At 38.3% G+C, this 23,408-nt stretch overlaps 1 protein-coding gene across 6 annotated transcripts in view; it reads right to left on the bottom strand.

Moving 5' to 3' along the window:
* Positions 1 to 436: 436 nt before the first annotated feature.
* TBC1D4 (TBC1 domain family member 4) overlaps positions 437 to 23,408 on the bottom strand; it is a 240,840-nt gene continuing 217,868 nt past the window's right edge. For 2 of the 6 annotated variants that reach the window (XM_010589408.3, XM_023547295.2), the window contains 4 exons: positions 19,397 to 19,556; positions 16,094 to 16,263; positions 12,417 to 12,593; positions 7,693 to 10,343 (listed from right to left, as the gene is read on the bottom strand). In XM_010589408.3, coding sequence (XP_010587710.2) covers positions 10,110 to 10,343; positions 12,417 to 12,593; positions 16,094 to 16,263; positions 19,397 to 19,556 — 741 coding nt within the window. In that variant the 3' untranslated portion in view covers positions 7,693 to 10,109. Of the gene's footprint in view, positions 10,344 to 12,416; positions 12,594 to 16,093; positions 16,264 to 19,396; positions 19,557 to 23,408 lie in introns of all 6 variants that reach the window. The other 4 variants (XM_064270034.1, XM_023547296.2, XM_023547297.2 and 1 more) reach the window with 3 other exon arrangements.

Here is a 23,408-nt window from a genome sequence, read left to right as displayed (position 1 = left end):
CAAACCTACCAGCCACTGTGCAGGAGAAAAGACCTGGCAATCTGCTTCCATAAATATTACAGCGTAGGAAAACTTATGGGGCAGTTATACTCTGTCCTATAGGGTCATTGTTAGTCGAAATTGACTCAACACCAAAGAGTAATGTACCCATCATGGTCAGCTTATAGGCTTAATTCTAACCAAAATCTATACAACCTTTTGTGAATCTTTTCTATCTTATAACATGAACAATTAACCCAGTTCTCTGACAAGCATTCCAATAAATGCCACTGACTGAATGAGAGCCAGCGTTAAGGATAGTGTCAAACTTATTCCTAAGAATGTCAGGTGATGCTAACTTGGTGCCCTGTTACAGTCTTTAACTCTGAATGAAGTGGGGAATCTGAAATTATCCACAAGCCTACATATTACAGTAAGTTAGATAAAAAAAAAAGTTAGATAAGAGACACAAAAATAAATTAATACTAGGCAACAGAACCAGAAATAATCTTGCCCTTTCCCCCCTTTGGGCTTCTGAACAAGGATTTTTGCTTACAGGAAGAACATGGAGAAAACTAGAAGTAGAGAGGCTAAGGTGATCTACAAAATAGAGAGCTGGATAGCTCCTTAGGGTGAGTGCTGGTAGAACATTTTGGTAGAGAGTTGAAAGAGCGAAAGAGTCCAGCTGTGGTAGAATTAAAGGGGAGAGGCAAGGGGATTATAAGCCTGGAGCTGTGGCTTACAAATTGGATCTCTTTTATTTGGGATTTGTTTAACTTTGGTTGCTGGACTTTGAAAGCTACAGAAAGATGAGATTGGACTACACAGGGCTCTGGCTTATATTTAGATTATACTCCCAAAGTAGAAAGTCATCACAATTTCCACAGAAATATGACTTTAAGTACCGTAAGCAAATTGTGTCATTTTACCCATGGTTTTTATATATATGCTTTACTCTTTCCAGGAAAGTATTGAATTATATTAGAACATAATTTTCCAGATGTTGCAATATGATCTGGGGGGGCAAAACACATCTACAATGCTTGGAACGTAAAAACAAATACTTTTAAAATCTGATGCTAGCCTCGATAATATACGGGCATATTTAATTGACTATAAACTTGAGGTTCTAGCATAAGCATCATTTTATTAAACAATGAAGGGAATCCCCCAAACACTTTATAAACTCTTAGGGCATAGATTTTATGGAATAGGAAAGACAGTTGGTCATATTTCACTCAGTGTTTTTTCAGTAGGTAGTTGAATTATTCCAGTCACATGATTTTATCCGAAGAATAAATGAATTTGTTTAAATATGGAAAATGTTAGTAAACTTTGGCCATTTTAATAGCTACTTAAAATTTATGCCCATAGAGATTTCAAGTGGCATACTTTATGTTAACAATATCAGCATCAGAATTGTATTTATATCTATGTCAAAGTGCATGAAAATAGTGACAAAGGAAATATATCAAAAGATTAATGATGATTTGTAGTGGTGAGAGTGATGTCAATTTTCTTAAAATTTTCAGGGTTTTGTAAGCAAATTCTTTACACTGACATTTAAATGTATATAATAATAATAATGATAATAAAACTAGTGTTTTAAATGGGAAATATTATAACGAAGTGCTATGTACTAGAAGATACTGGCCACATTAAGACTGAAATTCTTTTCAGGTCCTGTACATAAAGGCAGATGAGTATGTAAATGCAGCACATTTAATTGTAGAGCTTTTCCCAATCCCACAAGCTTGGATTAGGTGGCCCTCCGATTTGCTTTAACAAAAAATGCCTATTTACATCCAAGGGGCCTCGGTGGTACAACGGTTAAACACTCGGCTACTAACCGAAAAGATGGCGGTTCGAACCCACCCAGTGGCTCCACAGGAGAAAGACCTGTCAATCTGCTCCTGTTAAGGTTACAGCCTAGAAAACCCTATGGAGCAGTTCTACTCCGTCACCTGGGGCCGCCATGAGCCAAAAATCGACTCACCGGCACCTAACAACAAGCAACAATTTACGTCTAGCATGATACATATCCCACTGTGTTATATTGCCTCTTCATTTCTGTCTTCTCTATAAGATGGTATTCCCACACTTAGCACTTGACAGGCACAGAATAAGCTTTTCATAAATGTTTGTTGAATGAATAAAAAAATGAATCATACAGTTTATCTCACTATTGATGTGTGTTCTAGTTATATTTCTCTATAAAGATAAGAACATGTGTCCTCACGCTGAGAAAAAAGATGCAGCACAGGGCAATGGTGGTAGAAAAAGACAGTTCCTTAGTCGTGGGCCTTCTCTATTTGACGACCTTTATTCATTCAGAGAATGATAATCAGTATAACCTCAGTGACCACGTTGAGTATAGCTTCATGAGGGCAACATTTGAGAAGGAAGCATCTGTAGGACTCCATTTGATGGTACAAAGCCTTTCAGGAAGAGCAGAACAGAAAAAGACAACCGTGAGCAAGTATGGACCCCTGGTGGCGCAGCAGTTAAGAGCTTAGCTGCCAATTAAAAGGTCGGCAGTTCGCATCAACCAGGTGCTCCTTGGAAACCCTATGGGGCAGATCTACTCTGTCCTATAAGGTCGCTATGAGTCAGTATCCACTCGACAGCAACGGGTTGGGTTTTTTGGTTTGGTGAGCAAGCATATTTTCAAAACTTGCACTTGTATTATGTTATGCAAGCAGCTGTGGTGACGCAACAATTAAGTGCTCAGCTGCTAACCGAAAGGCTGTAAGTTCAAACCACCTGGAGGCTCTGGCGATCCACTTCTATAGAGATTACAGACAAGAAAACTCTATAAGCCAGTTCTGCTGTCACATGGGGTCTGTATGAGTGGAAGGTCGACTCCACAGTACCTAACAACATTATGTTACCCAATCCTTTCACAGACATAGTATGAAAAACGTATTGTCTAATAATTTGACCACCTAGGACGATTTGTTCAAGGGCATACATAAGTGATGATAAGTTAAGCTTGAGGAGAAATGGAAAGAAAATCGAGCATACTAATTCACTCAGGTCACTGGGACATCACTTTCTGGCTTGCACTGTGGCTTTCAATATGAGTACTATTAAAGTTCTACTGAATACTCTAATTATGTAAGCTTTAATAGACTTATTAAACAGTGAACAGTGATTTCTCTCTACAAGTACCCAATTAACTATAAAAAGGCTAAATTAGGGAGCAGAAAGGACTGGAACAGAGTAATTGTTTGCTACACGAAATAGAACATAAATGCATAAAGAAAAATCAAATATGCCCAAGTTGGTAAAAGTCAACGTAAGAAATGTACTCATTTCACTTGGTAAAGTCCTCTGAGACTTTCTTGAACATGCAACATAATAAGATGTATGTTTATTGGAAATGATTATTTCTGCATAATATCATGTTCTATTGAAAGTAATATTTATGAACTTGCAAATTAACTCGATTTAAGAAGGGAAGCAACATCAGACCACATAAGAATTCTATGTTGTAAAAGAAAACTGCTAATATGTAGGAAACCTTGGTGGCATAGTGGTTAAGGGTGTGGTTGCTAACCAAAAGGCTGGCAGTTCAAATCCACCAGACGCTCCTCGGAAACCGTACGGTGTAAATATATTAGCAACATTTGAATCACTCTTAGAAAAAATTACTTCTTTTCCTGTGATTGCTAAAGCAGCATTATTACTAAGAAAACCAATTTGCCCAACATCACATCCCTATGCTCTAGGGTTATTTCCCTATAACAATAAAAAAGACAGAAAACAAAAAATCACCCTAAAGATGTCATTTACCCCACTGAGTTTGCTCTAGTCTGGGGCCTTAGAGGTGCAGACATTTGATTTCATCCACACAAAAACCACAGATCCATTTCTCCTCAGTGGACTCATAAGAACAAAGCTCCTGAGACTGATGTTTAAAATCAGAATCCCTGTTTTTAATTTATATAGAAAAGCAGAACCACTGCAGGGACTTGAATACTGGAACTTTTATAACCAGCCTGGCCTCTTTTCCACCATCCGTCAGTTTGCAATACTGTGGTGGCTTATGTGTTGCTATGATGCTGGACGTTATGCCACCAGTATTTCCAATACCAGCAGGGTCACCCACAGTAGACAGTTTTCAGCAGAGCTTCCAGACTAAGACAGATTAGGCAAATAGGCCTGATGATCTACTTCTGAAAATTAGCCAGTGAAAACTTCATGGATCACAACAGAACACTCTCCGACTTGCTTGCTTTAGACATGTCATCAGGAAGGATCAATTCTTGGAGGAGGACATCATCTTTGGTGAAGTAGAGGGCCAGCCAGGGTGAGGGAGACCCTCGGTGAGATGGTCTGGCACAATAGCTCCAAAAACGGACTAGAACATGCCAGTGATTGTGAGAAAGACACAGGACCAGGCAACATTTTGTTCTGTCCATGAGTCAGAGTTGACAATCTACTGTTTCATTGATCAATCAACCGATCTAACAGACCCATAGTTTAGAATGCAGCATATTCCTCTGCCCAACCACAAAGCACTTTCAATGTGAGATATCGGACAGAATGTCAGAGGTAGATTGCACAGAGAATATGTAACCAGTGCAAACAGTATTTCATTTGAAAAATCCCCACTATCTCTTCTACTGTTTTCTCAGGTTTCCAGCTGATTCCCTCCCTAGATTCTTCACCTCTTCAACTGAGCCATTCAGGTTCAATTTCTGCCTGCAAATTTCACTCAGCAAAACAAATCCAGGCAGCTCAATATCAATTGCTTAGGAGTTTTCCCTGGGAGAGGGGGACGCTCTCAGTTTAACCCATCAGAGGTGTGTCATGAGGTAAGGTAGCAGCCGTGGGGATAGGGAAAAATGGGAAAGTATTTTGGAGGCAAAATTATCAGGTTTCAGTGACTGGTTATACCAGAGAGGGGCAAGTCAAGGCTGCCTCTCCTTCCCAAAAGCCACTCAATGCTCTAGATAATGCTCTATTTTGGGGGGTGGAGGGGACTGGATTTTTAACACATTCACCTACTTGTAGTCTTCTTTTCCCTGGTTTCTGTCCAAATGTATAAGATGGATTGGAGTAAATCTGATCATGCCTTACCCAGCTTATAGGTGTCTAATGGCTCCCATTGCTGTCTAGGTAGAGGTCAGACTCCATCACATGGTCTACAAAGACCTTCATGGAAGAGTCCTTATCTGTCAGGAGACTCATCTCCCACCCACTCCCCACCATGGGAAGAAGTATATTTTCAGGATTAACCATACTTCAGGATTAAGGAATGGGTTATGATTTCAGGAATATACCATCCTCTCTCATTCATTTATTGCTTTACACAACCTAGTCAACTTCTACTGGTTCTCTTAGGCTCAGGTCAAGCATCCCTCAGTTCTTCAGAAACCCCCTGACACCCCTCCTCTCCAAGCTGGATTAATAATTCTCCTCTGTATTACTTTGCCACTTGTGCACACCTCTGTTATAACTGAAACATTCCGAATTATCTCCACATAGACCACAAACTCTTTGAGGACAAAGACTGTACCTTTTCCATCCCTGAATACTCAATACCTAGCTTGGAATAGAACCAAAAACCCACTGCCATCGAGTCAATTCTGACACGTAATGACCCTATAGGACAGGGCAGAATTGCCCCAGTAGGGTTTCCAAGGAGCAGCTGGTGAATTTGAACTGCCGACCTTTTCGTTAGCAGCCAGAGCTCTTAACCACTGCGTCACCAGGACTCCAGCTTGGACTAGGCACACACAAACTCTTTGTTGAGTGAATAAAAGTGGTGGAAGATCTAAGACTTCCCAGCCTAAATCCATTGCTTTTCTCAATACATCACAGCTAATGAGAGTGGCATATTAGAGGATTAAATACCGCATGCCATCAAATGACAGATTTCCTGTATCTAATGAAGCACAGTGACAAAAATATTTGGTCAGTGAGAAAATGAGTAAGCCAACATGGATAGTAAGAGATTACACTACATTGCTTCTTTCTCAAAATCTTTAACTGCTATATATTATTACTAGTTGCCTTTGAGTTGATTCCAACTCATGGCGACTCCATGTGTGCAGAGCAGAACTGCTCCAAAAGGATTTCAAGGCTGTGACCTTTCAGAAGCAAAAATAATAGTTTAGTCCTAAAATTAGCAAGAAGATACAAAATTCTCTTAATTACAAACATACTTGAGAATACTCTGAAAGATACTGTCATAGATTGAATTGTGTCCTCCAAAAATGTGTCAACATGGTTAGGTCACGATTCCCAGTATTGTGTGGTTGTCTTCCACTTTGTGATTTTCCAATGTGTTATAAACCATAATCTCTACCTATGGTTAAAGAGGATTAGGGTGAGATGCAACACCCTTGCTCAGTCACATCCCTGATCCAATGTAAAGGGAGTTTCCCTGGGATGCGGCCTGCACCATCTTTTATAAGAGATAAAAGGAAAGGGAAGCAAGCAGAAAGTGGGGAACCTCATACCACCGAGAAAGTAGTGCCAGGAGCAGAGTGTGTCCTTTGGATCTGGAGTTCCTGTACCTGAGAAGCTGCTAGCCCCAGGGAATATTGATGACAAGGACCTTCCTCTAGAGCTGACAGAGCGAGAAAGACTTCCCCTGGAGCTGAAGCCCTAAATTTGGACTTCTAGTCTACTAGACCGTGAGAAAATAAATTTCTCTTTGTTAAAGCCATCCACTTGTGATATTTGTTATAGCAGCACTAGATGACTAAGACAGATATATATGATATAAGCACATTCCTATCATATCCATCAGTTTTTGTTGTTTTTGTTAGGTGCTGCTGAGTTGGTTCCAACTCATAGCAATTCTCTGTATAACACTGTCCAGTTGCATGTCATCCTCACAATTACTACATTTGAGCCCAGCATTACAGCCACTGTGTCAATCCATCTCATTGAGGGTCTTCCTCTGTTTCACCGACCTGCTACTTTAGCAAGCATGATGTCCTTCTCCAGAGACTGGTCCTTCCTGACATTATGTCCAAAGTATATGAGACAAAGTCTTGCTATCCTTGTTTGCAAGGAGCATTCCAGCTGTACTTCTTCCAAGACAGATCTGTTCATTCTTCTGGCAGTCCATAGTATATTCAATATTCTTCACCAACACCATAATTCAAAGGCATCAATTCTTTGTCAGTCTTCCTTATTCATTGCCCAGCTTTTGCATGCATATGAGGGGACTGAAAATACCATGGCTTTGGGTCAGGCACACCTTAGTCCTCAAAAGGACTTAGTCTTCAAAGTGCCACCAATTAAAATAATAATATTTTAACATTTTATTAAAGTGACACCAGTAAATGTCCTTAATTCGTAATTGCTGTTGCTGTTGGTTGCTGTTGATTTGGCTCCAACTCATAGTGACCTTATGTATAACAGAACAGAATGTTGCCTGGTCCTGAGTTACTCCCATGACTCAATTACATGGAAGCTAATTCAATTTGAAAAGATAACCATTATCTTCTTTCTCTCCCTTGCTATCTATGAGGGGGCCTAGAAAATAAAAGGAGCAGAATGCAAATCTGTCAGTATTGTTGCCATTTTCCTTTTATAGTCACGAGTAAAAGGCTTTCATAAATGTTTTCTTAAAATTATTCCCATTGTTTCTGATTCTATTACGAAGAATTATCAATGTTATATATTTTACAAAATAACAAGCCAAGCCATGTACATCCTATAAAGGACTCACAAGCTTCTTCTCTCCTACCAGCAAAAATAAAACCAGTAAGCCAAGGAAACTGCAGCAATGTATTTATTGGAAATGAACTAGACATTACATTAATCTGATGAAGACGTAACAATGCGCAAAGCATAACTGGTGCAACATTTTAAAAAATCATAAAGGAAAAAGAAAACTCATTTTCAAAAGAAAATATTGTAGCCAAGTTACCTTAGTTTCTGAACACAATAATGTAACTCATAATGTTGACTCTGAACATTCCAGAAAAAAGTTTAAACTCAACCACAGAAAGAAAGTTTCTTTTCCCAGCTGGGAGATTCCTTGGCTACCACCTGTGCATCCCACACATAAGGCAATTTTCATCACCAGACAGTAACAAGATGATATTTGTTATATTCCTGGTAGGAAACGAAAACAAACAAAAAAAATCTCCTACCAGTAGAAAATTTTTCAGGAAATGTTAGCAACGAATCATTTGGGAGCCCCAACTGAATGAGGTACCTAGAATCAGCATTTTCTTGCTACTGAAACAGAACCTAGAAGTTACATTAACTTAACTAATAAGACTTTAAAAAAGAAAAAGCAGCCTGCATTAGAGGGCATGCTTAGCTGTCACTAGAGTCATTACATCTATGCTGAGTGACAGTTTAAAGGGGGTTTCAGATGCTTCTCATCTGCTTATCAAAGTTTCCCAAAAGCTTTAGTGCTTTCCTCTTCTACCCTCTAATGAATTTCAACTTTGTTGTATAACAAACTCCCTTTGAAGGAAATTAACTCAGCTAGTCCACCTGTGATAATACAGGTACTGCAGAAAGCAGGGATGATGAATCTTGTTTGGCAAGGCAAAAATGCTGCATCAGCTTTCAGAAGCACCATGATAGAATCATCTCTGACACAGACAACTGCATGTGTACTCTGAAAATCACTATCCTTTTACACACGCAGCATGCATGAATATCTTCTGATCAGCTATCTGTGGGCTGAGGAAGTTGGGAGTCCAAAGGCAGAACCCTAGGTTTTCACATGGGCTCAGTGCCACTTTCCCCTTCCCTTCCAATGGAATTTAACAGAGTTTGTTCTTAAACACTTCACAGTTCCTGTGTAAGTTTTTACATGGAAAGGAAATTTAATTAGAGTTATTAGATTCTTTCAATTGGCCAAAAACAAACAACAAAAAAAAAGGTATCTCAACCCAGCATGTTTTCTTTAGAAAACCAATCATGATTGCATTTCTTCATCCTTCATTTAAGGTAGAGAAGTAAACTAAGAGCTCTTACTTTGGGGTGGAAAATGGCAAATGGATGCCACTGACCACGGCACCAAGTAAGAGAAGTCAGTTCACAATTGTAGATGTAATTTAAATAAAATGGTAGAAAGCTAACCCTGACAATTTGGGTCCTAAATTAAATGTTTTAGGTTTGATATTTTTGGTTTGAGTAATACCCAAACCAAACCCATTGCCATCAAGTTGATTCCGAAGCACAGAGAACCCTAGAGGACAGAGCAGAACTGCCCCGTAGTGCTTCTGAGGAGTGGCTAGTGGATGTGAACTGCTAGCCCTTTGGTTAGCAGCCAGCCCTTTGGTTAGCCGTATCACTTAACCACTGTGCCACCAGGGCTCCTTGAATAACAATGCTGGTCTAATATGCTAGAAAATTAGCAACATTCTCCTTTAACTTGGATCTCGGTTTCTCTTTACACATGTCTAAAGTAGGATGGCTATGAGTCGGAACTGACTTGATGGCCATGGGTTTTGGGGTTTTAAAGTAGTGACTAACCAGATTCAAAATGCATGTGGGTGCAACATGCTAGTTGGCACAAGGCAGGCAGGGGAGCAAGGCTCCCATCTTCCTGAAATACCCACAGAAGCATGACTGCCCGTCAGTCGATTTCCCCTTGTACACAATGTCAGTAGACTTTACGAGAGGTACATATAAAGTTATATAAATGTTTCCACCCCTCCCCCTCTCTACTACTGAGTGAAACATGCTGCTCTTTGGAGGAAAAAAATACATTCATTTTTTTCAAGTATATTTCAATATACAAAGATGCTCTAGCTTTGTTTCACTACAAAGACAAAAAAAAAGACTTGACATGTCTCCAAGGAGAATTTCGCTTTAACTTCCCTTTGGTGTGGATTTCATGAAGTTCTGACTAAAAAATTGCTCTAAATATACATCTACTCATTTTCTCTGAAAGCATGAATCCCTTATGTACTTTTTGTATATATGTACACAGCTGTCAACCACCGCCATCAGCCAGCCTACATCTGTACAATGGCTTAGGGTTTGCAGGCTCTTAAGAGCACGCAGTCCACCAGCTCTGACTTGAGGCTCAGCACGGGTGTTTGGTGGTTCCATTAGCTTTGGAGTCCAGCGTTCAGCCAGCACACAGACTCTTCTTTGTACTCTAAGTAGCACTTACTACTGAAATGGCACTTCTTACATTATGGCTTATTTCCTGTCTTGGCTTTGTTGTTAGGATTGCAGTTTAGGTCTCTCAGCAGCAATTCACAACTGGCTAGAGCATCTGCTGGCAGCAACTTCCGGATTTGTTCCACTGTCTTCTGATAGGCCATTTTCTCTTGTTCCAGGGTCCGGATTAAAGATTTCATTTTGATCTCTCTGGTCAAAAGATTTTCCAGGTTTGATTCCAAGGTTTGAATTTTAGCATGAGCTACCTGTTTGAAAGAAAAAAAAAAAAAAGTCCTTTAAATCAAACTTTTTGAACTCTGATTTTTCATTATAGCAGCAGTCAGACCTTACATATATTAACCAGTTATATCCAGTGACTTAACATTGTGTGAAACAAACACTCTGACAACTTCCATGAAACAGAGATTTTTAGGTTTCTCAAAAATATAACTATGATACTAACACAATTTATCTCATTTCACTGAATACACCACTAATGCCCTATTAAATCATCACCCCACAATAGTGGGCGTCCTACTCCACACTGATATTCCCCTGGAGTGAGTGGGATGTGACATGCTTGAAAAAGAAACAGAAGACTCCTGACAGGTACCCTGCAGTGCTAAAATAAGCTTCTGACTGGAAACACACACTTGGGATCCTGCCAGTTTTTAAGGGTGTCAGGGGTGCTCATAAAACTTGGGAACCCAGATAGGATGACTACATTGAACAGCCAATAAAAAAGTTTGCAACAATTAATAAAAACCATGATACTATAAAATATAGGTACAAATCCACCTTCCCTAATAAGGAAATGCTTAATTATTCCTGAAACATCTAAGTAAAAACGTCTAAGTATTCATCACTGAAGCATCTAAGTAAAAAGAGACAATACACCAGTTTTAATTTATTTTGAAAATAGATAATGTCAGCTCTTTTTTGAAAAAGAAAAGGGACAAAAGGATGAAGTGAAGGAAACCAGGGTTCCTATTCTTTCTGGGCAACTACTCTAGAGTTCCCTAGTTTTTTTTTTTTCTCTCTCGGCTGGTCTTATCAGGGCTCATCACATAAAAAGGAAAGCATTTTAGTGTCTTCTGGTTTGGGGCAGGTGTGGTGTTCGGGAGGTGGGAGGTAAGTGGAAACCAAGGAGCCAATGCATACTTAAGTTCTAACTTAGAACTCATCTGCCCCAGCAGTTTCACCTTCTAACCTTCCCATCACTCCTTAAGCCACACCCCTAGGACTTGTACACACAATGCATACAAAACTATGTTGGAGATAATGAATACTATTTTGCAATAAATCGTTAATTGTGTTTGTAAATTTATGCATAAATAAACATATAGTATTTTATATTCCCATATAATTGTCAGCTCCTTGATGGCAGGAACTGTATGTGACATGTTTTCCTTTACCTTCCTCAGATATGTTCCTTTGTCTTTCCATTTCTGTGAGTTTTACTCCAAGCAAGTCTCATCCTGAACCAGATTTCTGCAAACATCTTCTAGCTGATCTCCCTTCTTTCTCTTCTCTTCCTAATCCTTCCTCATCAAAGTTTCCAGATTGATCTTTCTAAAGCACTGCTCAAAAGCTTTGAGAGATTTCACTGTCTCCAGGATTAAAGTCACACACTTCTGCTTGACACTGAAAGTTATCTACAATTCTGCTCCCATCATATTTATACATGTCTCCAAACCCGTTGCCGTCGGGTCGATTCCAACTCATAGCGACACTACAGGAAGAGTAGAACTGCCCTATAGAGTTTCCAAGGAGCTCCTGGTGGATTCGAACTGTTGAACTTTTGGTTAGCAGTTATGGCTCTTAACCAGTACACCACCAGGGATTCCTATACATGTCTACCAAACATAAATCTTCAACTCATGCCAAACTGACGCTCTCCTACGCCCTCCTTTATTTTTACCAACCGCCCTCTACTCCCCACCCAATTTAAAGACCCTCCTCACACATTTCTTACATCAACCCTTCAGACTCTAGCTTAAGCCCTCAAATGCCCCATGACTTTCCCAATTTCCCATGTTCAACTTTTGCTCCCTTGAACTTAATCAAATATGTGTTATACCCAATAGGTATTTAACCAGATTCTGCTTTGAATTGCCATTGAACTATTTTGTGAGTGTACATTTTATCTCCCAAGTGGAATTAAATTGACATGTGCATCTGTAGCCCCTCTGGGGGGGCTACACTTGGACACAGTTGGATACACAGGTCTTTAATCAGCAGTGATTAGATCTACCTAGATGTCCTTATCATTTCTGATATAGCTCTATGCATGCAGGAGGCACTGGAGTGCTTTTTTGGTTAAATCTTGACGTTCTTACCTGTAATTTTTCTAGGAGGTCCATGTTTTGTCTTTTCAGTTGGCTATTGGCCCTCTCCAGTTTCTCCACAGGTTCATTATCCTCACAGGCATATGAAGATTCCTGAAGCTCATCCTGCAGCACGTGATATTCCACCTCATAGGCATGTAGTTGTTTAGAAATGTCCATCTCAAAAACCTGCCGTGAAGATGCCATGGGTTAGCCTGGCCTTCGTATGTATGCCGAGATACACATACTCCCAAAGGTCTGTTTAATGAGGTGGATCATGGTATACTCGAAGGAATAATAACAGGTTTGACTGTCAATATGAGGACACATAGATTATATCTATGCAATTAAAACAATCTTATAATGAAGCCATATCACTACAATAAATGAATGTTCAAAAGTATTTTGCAATCAAATTATTTACAATCTAGTACTGAAAGGTCAGAGGTTTGAACCCACCAGCTGCTCTGAAGTAGAAAGATGTAGCAGTCTGCTTCCATAATTATTTACAACCTTGGAAACTTATGGGGCAGTTCTACTCTGTCCTATAGGGTTCCTCTGAATTGGAAATGACTCAGTGGCAATGGGTTTGTTTGTTTCCCCTTTGGTAACTATCTCCCAAAATGTAGTATACCACATAAATAATACTAGTTATTAAGTAATTACTATCTGTGTTAGAGATAATCTTTGCTAATTGGTAAGTGAAATTGCATAGGGTATTTCCATAATAATGAGAACAAAAGCATTTCTAATTTATTTGTTAATGGGGCAGAGAGGTTTTATAATAAGCATCCATTTGCTATTCCATGTGAGCCTCTCAAGGGTCACTTCCATTTTCTACCACACAGAGAATCTTTAAAGTGGCATATCCTGAGCACTGTATACAGCTGTAAAGTTTAAGGAGGCTTCTGCTCTCCTGTATTACCACCAACCAGGAAGACAGTAAGCTTCTAAGTTAGAGGACAGGTAACCCTTCCTTAGTCTAAAGTTGCTTAGGTGAAGGTGAGGTGGCAGCTGCCATTTCAGCAATGATGTCTACACTAACACTGTGGGGAGAAGGCAAACAAACAGGACATGACTTCTGATTGCTCTGCTTCACCATGTCAAATCTCATCGTTAAATTTAGAATTTAAATAGGGGAATACTAAACTACCACATCAGCCCTCTCAAAGTAATATTCTAAAATATCCATATCAAGTAGGTAGGGATACAATGGACTGTTTACACAATTAAAAATGATGGTATAGACATTTTGCTCAAAGATTGCAGAACAGAATTTCAAATTCTTATGGAATCCAGACATCCTGGAGCCATGGAGGCTAGATGAATCCCAGAAACTATTGCCCTGAGATCATCCTTAAACCTTAAGCCAAAAATATCCCCTGAAAGTCTTCTTAAAACCAAACAATGGTTTAGCTTAACTAGAAAAGAATGTCTGCCTTGAGCACTGCGCTCTTTTAAGAACTATCTATGTGGGATCAAACTGACAATGGCAACTCGAAAGATTGGGGGCAGGGAGTTTATGTTACTTGGGGGAGAATGATTTGGAAAAGGACGGTGAGAATGGTTGCACAATTTGAAGAATGTCATCAATGTCACTGAACTGTACATGTAGAAATTGAACTGGTATATGTTCTGCTCTGTATATTTTCAACAACAGAAGTAAACTAATTACAAAAATAAAGAAAAAATGATGGTATGGATCTATATTTATTGGCATGGGAAAATGTTTAATACTCTACATATTTTCCATAAAAAAAATCAGGTTACTCAACGGTTATGTATTATTTTCAGTTATGTATGTAAAACTGTATACTTATTTATATGTGTATATAAGCAAAAAGAGATGTGTGAAATGAAATTTAAAAGGTTATCATCTCAAGATACTGACATTTATGTCTACTTTTATTTTCTTTGTGCTTTTTCTGCATTATTTGCAGAAAACTAAAGCTCATCAAAGTCTCCTTCAATATCAGGAGTTCATTCCAAAGTTAATCAGCTGTAATTTGTAGAATGCTTTTTCTAATATTGAGTCCAAATTTGCCTGCCTATAAATTCTATCCATTAACCCTAGTAATGACTGCTAAGCCAGGCAATTCTCTCACTAATTTTAGAAGTGATCTGATTTCAAGTATCACTTCTCCTCTAGAAGCACAGTCTCTGTCAGTCAAAAAGGTATTCCTGATGAATTAATACATCAATAAATAGGAAATAAAAGTTACATAAAAGCTATACCTTTCAATTTACAGAGCATTTTAACATATAAAAATTGTTCATAGATATTTACGGAGTAACCTGCTTGTGACTTAGATTCTTTGTAATGGAAAGAAAATATATGTGATTATACAATAATAGTTCATATTTTTGTGTGTTACAGTGCATAAAATTCTTTAACTTAATGGGTTACAGTTGCTCCTAAAAATAAAATGAAATTGTAATAGGATCACTTATTATTACTCCAGTTTTATTTTATATATGAGGAAGTTGAGACTCAGAAACCCCAAAGTCACACACTAGTCAGGCAGGATACTAGAACAAGGTTTCAAACTGCCTTTCTCTTGATTTCTTTCTACTTAGCTTTTTTTCTACTGCCCTAAGTACCTCCAGGACACTGGTAAACTTTACCATGGCTCTGAAAGCATGACCGCCTTGTCTATAAGCCTGACCTTTAGCTTGTTCATTTCATATAAACAACATCCATACATAATGACCATTTACCTTGTCCCTATGAAGAGTCAAGGACTAGATAGATAGATGGTGTGCTGATTACCATACTCTTCATTTGCTTCTTAGAGTCATGCTCTGCCCTCCTTAACTCCGCTCTGCTCTGGGAGGCTGACCCCTGTGAACTGCACTCCTCACACTTTCTTGCCTGCTGGCTTCAGGTTGGGTATGGCCAATGGGAAGTCTCAACAGGAGATCAGAGGAGGCAGGACAAAGAGGCTGGGGTAATTCTCCGTTCCTTCCCTGCTTGGCTCTCCAAGATCACAACCACCACCACAGGTCCCCACTCCATAGCTCTGGATCCTACTGGGCCTGGTAACACTATTATATCTTCCCTCTCCACGTCAGTACCAGGGATGTGAACAACTTCCTTCCGTTACTAGTTCCTGAGCACCTGGATGCGTTTCCTGATTCGACTGATATATCAGATCTCCTCTTCTGAGCCCCATAAAGCTTCTCAGACAGGTACTGTCCTGATTTGGAGCCAAGAAACTAGGGTTCAGACAATTAAGGTGATATGCACAAGTCAAACAGTTAATAAAAGAGCTAGACAAAGACACAAACCCAACACTTTCTAATTCCAAAACCTATGCTCTTGCCAGATGTACTCCTTATAGATTTTAAAACAGAACTAACACTATTTACAAAGGCAAGTGGGTCTCATTTTTTTTTTTCTCAGTCTTCCTAACTCTGCCAGTTTTACCTTCAGTCTCACCATTGGTTTAAGTTTAAAAGGGTCCTGAACAACTTATTATATAGCATAAACCACTTTTCCTGTGCATAGCCAATGTCTCAACATAGATATGTCATTAAAGTCTCATTTCTAAATGTATCTGATCAAATAAACAAAAGCAAAAACAGTGATACCTGTCAAGTAAAACATTTTTATGCTAAAAAGTATAATCTATAATCAGTAGAGAAGCCGCTGTATAGTCTTATATCTTACTATTATCATCCAATCATACCTGTGTAATAATTTTTTCCATTTCAGACATATTCATATCAGGTAGGGTGTTTTTAAGAAACTCGACAATATTTTCAAAGTTTTCACATTCCATTATAAGTGTCTCTTGGCTGCTCAGTAGGCTGAGAGCAACCTTAAATATAACTTCAGTTCCCTGAAGAAAAATTATATCTAAGAAAAAAGAGATAATTTTCATGAATAAAGTTATGCATTCATTGTAAAACGTATGCTCTTTGTAATAAAGGCTTTTTTTTTTAATTACTGCAACAGGATCACAGAATATTTTGCCAAAAATATTGATGAAAACCACCCAGATTTAAAAAAAAAATTTTAATATGACTGAAAAAACAAATGTTTGCATATTCCCCTTAAACCAAAAAAAAACCAAACCCACTGTCGTTGAGTCGATTCTGACTCATAGTGACCCTATAGAACAGAACAGAACTGCCCCACAGAGTTTCCAAGGAGCGCCTGGCAGATTCGAAATGCTGATCTCTTGGCTAGCAGCCATAGCACTTAACCACTACGCCACCAGGGTTTCCACATTCCCCTTACCTATTTAGAAATCCCAGATAAAGCCACGATTTAAGAAAAGGCAAATTATATACATCTGTTTGTCTGTGGGAAACCCTGGTGGCATAGTGATAAAGTGCTAGGACTGCTAACCCAAAGGTCAAAAGGTCAGCAGTTGGACTCCACCAGGTGCTCCCTGGAAACTCTACGAGGCAGTTCTACTCTGTCCTATAGGGCTGCTATGAGTCATAATTGACTCAACAGCAACTAGTTTTTGTTTTTGTTTTTGGTTTGTCTACGTATTTATCTATAACTTTAATGGTAAATTTCATGGAAATGGTAAAATTGATTAGGGAAATCTCAGAGATGCTTATTCAACTGCTGTTTAGATTCTTCTTCACAACAGGAATACAAAAACAAATCAACATAACCAATTAGTGCTATTTAAGCTCTAATTACCATAATAAGAAAGCAAATGAACCAGTTAATATGTAATTAAACCTATACCAGAGCAGGAAATTAAAAAGAAAAAAACTCTAAAAGAAAATCAAAACAAACACATAACCTAAATCAGAAGCGCACTCCACTCCCTAACACAGCAACGTGCCATAGTTTTGAAAAGTTACCAGTGCTTTTGTGTGAAAGTTTCTCTCAATCTGTGTCATTCTTTAATCAATAATGTACAACAGGGAGTCTTAAAAAAAGAGCAAGCTGCAAAACAATTATCTCGAATTTGGTAATTCTGCTTCCTCACGTATTTCTTCATTCCAACAGTCTCTATTCTTTACTAAATTAAAAAAAAAAAAAGACTGAGCAGCTATTGTAAAGCTGGCAGCACCATTCATATTCTCATAGTGAGGACCAGATTACCGGGAAGATTTGCTTCTTGAACTCTTATCAAGCTTCCAAGGGTAAGTGAAAGAGAGATGCCCTGGAACATCATTTTGACTTAATAGGCTGTTATCTGAGAAAAGAAAATACGTGTGTGTGTGGGGCGGGGGGCGGGTATATAAAATAAAAGGATTCATAGAAGATCCATTAACAGGAACCCAAGTGCCAAAGAAAACTTCACTGAAGAAAATTGACCACATATATTCAATAAACGAGAGAAGTTTGGTGTACATTTGATTCACTGAATCTTGATTTTATTCTTTTGTTGTACTTTGTAGATTTTATTACAATGTTTTTTAAACTTTTTAATTCATAGACCCTAATAAGAAAGCCACTATATATCATAATCTGGTATACGTATATATACTATATGTAGTGGTTAAGAGCTTGGCTGCTAACCAAAAGGTCGGCAGTTCAAATCCACCAGCCGCTCCTTGGAAACCCTATGGGGCAGTTCTACTCTCTCCTACAGTGTCATCATGAGTTGGAACTGGCTCAACGGCAGCTAACAATAACATCCTCAAACTTGAAGTTTCTCCAAACAACATTTCTCCTTACTATTTGTAATACTCTATGATATTTTCACTGAATTCTATTTCATTTTTTAAAATGCTGGTAATGACCTACAATACAGTTGATACAATTTGAAAAACAGCCCTAATTTAGCAAAGAGCACACAGTGGCTACAACAATGGGCTCAAATACAGCAATGATTGTGAGGATAGTGTTGGACTGGACAATGTTTTTTTTGTTCTGTTGTACGTAGGGTCACTAGGAGTTGGAACCTACTCAACGGCACCTAACAACACACTTGTGAATACTGGCTAGCTACTGAGACCATGGGTAGCAGGTAGATGGACTAAATATAAAAATCGTGGGCATCCTTTCTGAGGCCCTTGAGGTCCTAACCCAAAAAGCCCAGTGCTGTCGAGTCGATTCTGACTCATAACGACCCTATAGGACAGAGTAGAACTGCCTCATAGAGTTTCCAAGGAGCGCCTGGCAGATTCGAACTGCCAACCCTTTGGTTAGCAGCTGTAGCACTTAACCACTGCGCCACCAGGGTTTCCATTGAGGTCCTAAGCAACAACATTAGAACAAGCCACACTAGTGAATGGTTGGGTGGGTTGTTTTGTTTCTTAAATAACAAACTTAGACAAACCTAACTAAAGACTCATGAACAGATTTCAGAGTGCCCAAAAGGCAATATACCACATCATACTTTCTTTTTATTCCTAATGTCTAACACCGTAATTGAACATCACAGGTACTCTGTGGCCTGCCCCGGGCTACCCTGACTGTACTTGGTGCTTTCCCCTAAGCTACACAGTCTTAGAGGCTGGCTACCACCACTCTATTAGCACAAAAAGAGACTCGTTTGAGCAATAAAACAGGAATCATAGCTACCTTGTTAACAACAAAAAGTCAGACTAAGAAATGCCATTACAGAGAATATTAATATAGATACTCCTGTTGACCCAGTTGAAGAAAACATTTCTCTGAGTTTTGGATCTGAGTTGAAAAGGAAAACAGGGAAGAAGGAAAAAAAAGGTAGGAAAGTCATGTATAAAAATCTGGAAAAATTATGGGTCCTTAATTTAGATTAAAAAAAATTTTTTTCTCTGATTTTTAGGCATAAATGAAAATAAGAGCTCCATTACAGCTTACTCAAATACAGAAGCCCAATTCTTCCTTTTCTCTTTCCCTTTTGATTTCAATTTTACTTAAGACCAATATGGTTTCAAATTACTACCAGAATAGAGCCAGGCACATTTATTAAATTCCACTAGCAATTTTCTAGTCTGTAACACACGATAAGACAACCAGGGAACCACATGGCTAAAAAGTATATTCCTTGGAATAAATAACACTGTCCCATTTGATCACAGTCATCTCTTACCAAAAACTCTGGCTACAAATCCTAATGGAAATTGAGAGGCAAACAATGTGAGGAACCAGGGGGCAGCATAAAGACTGGGGCTGATTTCATTTTCTTCAAGATGATTGTAGAGATCTCTGTGATAGTCATGAAGGAGCCTTGACAGCTGGTACATTTGGATCTAAAGTTAATTTGGAGAAGAAAAATAAAATATTATGCATTTATCTGAGTGTACATAAAATACACTGACTTTAATTACATTACTCTAATATTTAACAAATTCACATATACTCAATAAATAATATTATTACTTAATTTTTATTGCAATTTTATAGTTGATATTAAATTCCAAGTTCACTTAACTGAGGTCATAAAGCAAGTCACTGAAAGTCCATCTTAGACTACTGGGGAGCTTTGTGTATGTTTGGTTTCACATATATACATGGAAATGGTATTTGTCCTGTGGGAGAGAGGAATTGCTTTTGGAATTTAATCAGAACTGTCCTGGCTCAGGACTCTCATAAAGGGTCTATTCTAATTTCAGACCAATTTCAGGAAAGAATTTACCATGTTCAGTTCAGAAGGAAAGCTTGTCTCTTTTGCTGGGCCCCGTGTCTTGATTTATAACGGAGCTCTGTCTTAGACCCACCAGACAATCTGCCCTGCTAGGACACAATGTACACTTACAATGTTATGGGGTTAGAAGCTTGAGATGTAATTTCCAATATTCAAGGTATTCCAGCAATATATTGTTTTCATGAGAAAAGAGATTAAAGCAAAAAGTTCTGTCTTTTCTGAATGTTTTTAGGATTAAGAAATTATTTAGCTTGGCTACAGTATCAATTACTTGCATTTCAAAAAGAAAAATTTAAGGACAGCATACAGCAACTTTTAAATGCTCATGTCTATGATAGCTAAACAAAGCAGTGGCAAATAATATAATTTAAATTTGTAGTAGTTCCTTGATTATATCAATTTGGCATGATGGTGTGAAATGTAAACAATATTTTATTAAATCTAGCAGTAGTTTTTTTCACTAACAGAAACAGTCACAATATCACCCTTAATTAAATAGCTAGCTCTATTAAAAAAAAAAAAAAAAAAAAACCAGTGCCGTCGAGTCTATAAAAATATATTAAAATAACCAATAAAACCAAAACCAAACCCACTACTATTGAGTCGATTCCGACTCATAGCGACCCTACAGGACAGAGTAGAGCTGCGCCATAGAGTTTCCAAGGAGCACCTGGTGGATTCGAACTGCTGAACTTTTGGTTAGCAGCCGTAGCACTTAACCACTATGCCACCTGGGTTTCCAAATCCAACAGTTATTTCCAGAGCATAAAACTAAAAAATCAAACAGACTCCTCTGGGGAAAAAAAATCATAAAGTCACTATGCAGAATTGCAGCAAATTATTTATTTGACCCTTATCTACAACACATATCTTTGGAAACTAAGTTTCCACATGAACTATAAAAGGAAGAAATTAAAGAGCCACAGGAAGCAATAGCTATAAAATAAGAAGCTTAGTTGAAGTCAAACATAAAGGTTTAAAAAAATGAGATTACTATCTCAGTAAGTCATGTTGAAAGACTTATACATTTCCCTCAGGCCATTTACATCTTAGAAACTAGGCACACTGGGCTTCTGCCAAGAGAAGAACTAAAGAAATCTAATTAACAGAATAAAAAGAAAGTATATCATCAGAGGAATTCTGTTCTTCACACTCAGTTGTGATCACAACACAGAAGTACACTTCAATGTTTAATAAAAAAAAAAAACAGGATCTTACTTTTTCCTTCTACATTCTAAAATAGGGGCTGAGAGCATTTCTCCCATCAAGGTATACTTACATTTCTATTATTATTTCTTCTTTTTAGAGGTAAATAAAAACACAATTCAGGCTTCTTTAAAGAAAACTTCAATAATAAAATTTCATGTGCTAAGGAAAAATAATTCTTTGATTCTATCTTACAGATAACAGAGCAAATGTTCAGAGGGGAGAGAGAGAACTGGAAGAGGAAAGAAGGCTCAGAAAAGATAAGGAGGGGAGAGTGAGAAAAGACTGAACAAGGTAGAACTAAAGGCTTCAGAGGAAAAGATACATGCAAAAAGCAGCAGACACAAACAGGATGGTTCAGGGCTACCTGAAGCTGAAAGAGACTCAACCCTCCCTCATTGTAGAGAGAAGGTAACAGGCAGAGAGCCTGGAGTGCCCATGCTCACAAACAGCAGAGTAAGCACCTGAAATCCTGTCAACTAATTCGAAGTCTACTGCTGCTTCTACTGCAAAAGGCATTTTGTGTACTTTTGGAAAGCATATAGATTGGGCAGAAGATACTAACTTCCTTCTCCAGAAAGTGGAACAGTGTGTGTCTCGTTTTATGTAACTAAAACATCTCTTATCCTAGAATAAGATCGCCAATGTTGTGGACCATAAGAATGCTGACACCAAAGAGTTTAAAACATTTGCATAATTGTAGACATAAGATATTTCTTGGTAATTGCAGACTGTGCGATATGAATTGCAGACCATACCATATGACCACTCCATATTTTAAAAAACCCAATTTACATAGATCTTTATTATTTAAAACTGATGAGGAATATTTAAATAGAAAAAATCATTCCATTTTTGAAGTGATAGCTGTATCTACCAATGAACAAAAATCAAACACTACCCAAAGGTACTTGCTATTCTTTGAAATTCTAATGATGGCTATTAAATGTTATTTCTGGAAATCAGAGCTACTTATTTCCACACAAGTGTGATAGTGCTTCCTAGCTGATAAAGGATATAGGTAAATTCTTTAGAAATAAAGTAAAAAAAAACCTTCCATAGTAACTTACTTGACTTACATGAATGCTGACAGATCTATGAATAGTTATCAGCTAGGAATCAAACCAATGCAATTATATATCCATGTAAAAACCATCCATATGAACTCAGACCAGGAAACCCACAGAAAGTGCAACGCCCTATTTTCCAAGCAACAATGTCATCTTGAGGAAGTAAAAAAGCAAGAAACGTTTCTTTCCCCCTCAAGAAAATACCACTAACACATGGAGTTCCTGGATGGTGCAAACGGTTAACAAGCTTGGCTATTAATCAAGAGGCTGGCAGTACAAATCTACCTAGTGCTACCTCCGAAGAAAGGCCTAGTGACCTACTTTTGAGAAATCAGCCTCTGGAAACCCTATGGCACATAACTCTACCCTGACACACATGGGGTCGCCATGGGTGGGACTGATTCAACAGCCACTGGTTATGACACCCAAAAAAAAACCACTGCCGTCGAGTCGATTCCGACTCACAGCGACCCTATAGGACAGAGTAGAACTGCCCCCTAGAGTTTCCAAGGAGCGCCTGGCGGATTCGAACATGCCAACCTCTTAGTTAAGAGCCGTAGCACTTAACCACTATGCCACCAGGGTTTCTGGTTATGATACACATAGGGTAAAACCATAGCCTTTTTGCCTACAGATTGATTATTAAAATATTAAATGTAAACACTGATTATTGGCAAACAGTAAGAGTATAATAAAAAAAAAAACATTTAAAGCATTTTAATTCTCATCTAAAACATAGTATCATGACTAACTGCAGACATGTGTTACCTCATTTTCAAAGCAGAACCCTGACATTCCCGTCTATAAAGTCTTCCTTTATATTTTTACTACTGAAAGTTTTAAACTGCAAGGCAGTGGTTGTTTGAGATGTCCTATCTCTAGATAAAATTCAAACTGCCCTTTAGAAACCAATACATTTAGGAAAGTGAAATTTAAACTCGAGGAGAAAAAAGGAAAAAAAAAACAAACCCATTGCTTTTGAGTCAGTTCCAACCCATGGTGATCCCATGTGTGTCAGAATAGGTCGGGGCTCCAGAGAGCTTTCAAGGCTGTGACTTTTCAGAAGCAGATTGCCAGGCCTTTCTTCCGAGGTGTCTCTGGATGGGTTCAAACTGCCAACCTTTCAGTTAGTAGTCAAGCACTTATGTGTTTGCATCACCCAGGGACTCCAGAAAGAGAAA

This window comes from Loxodonta africana, chromosome 17 (genome assembly GCF_030014295.1).
Source record: "Loxodonta africana isolate mLoxAfr1 chromosome 17, mLoxAfr1.hap2, whole genome shotgun sequence".
Classification (NCBI taxonomy): domain Eukaryota; kingdom Metazoa; phylum Chordata; class Mammalia; order Proboscidea; family Elephantidae; genus Loxodonta; species Loxodonta africana.
Note: the sequence above shows the minus strand (reverse complement) of the source record. Positions and strands in the feature narration are given on the sequence as shown.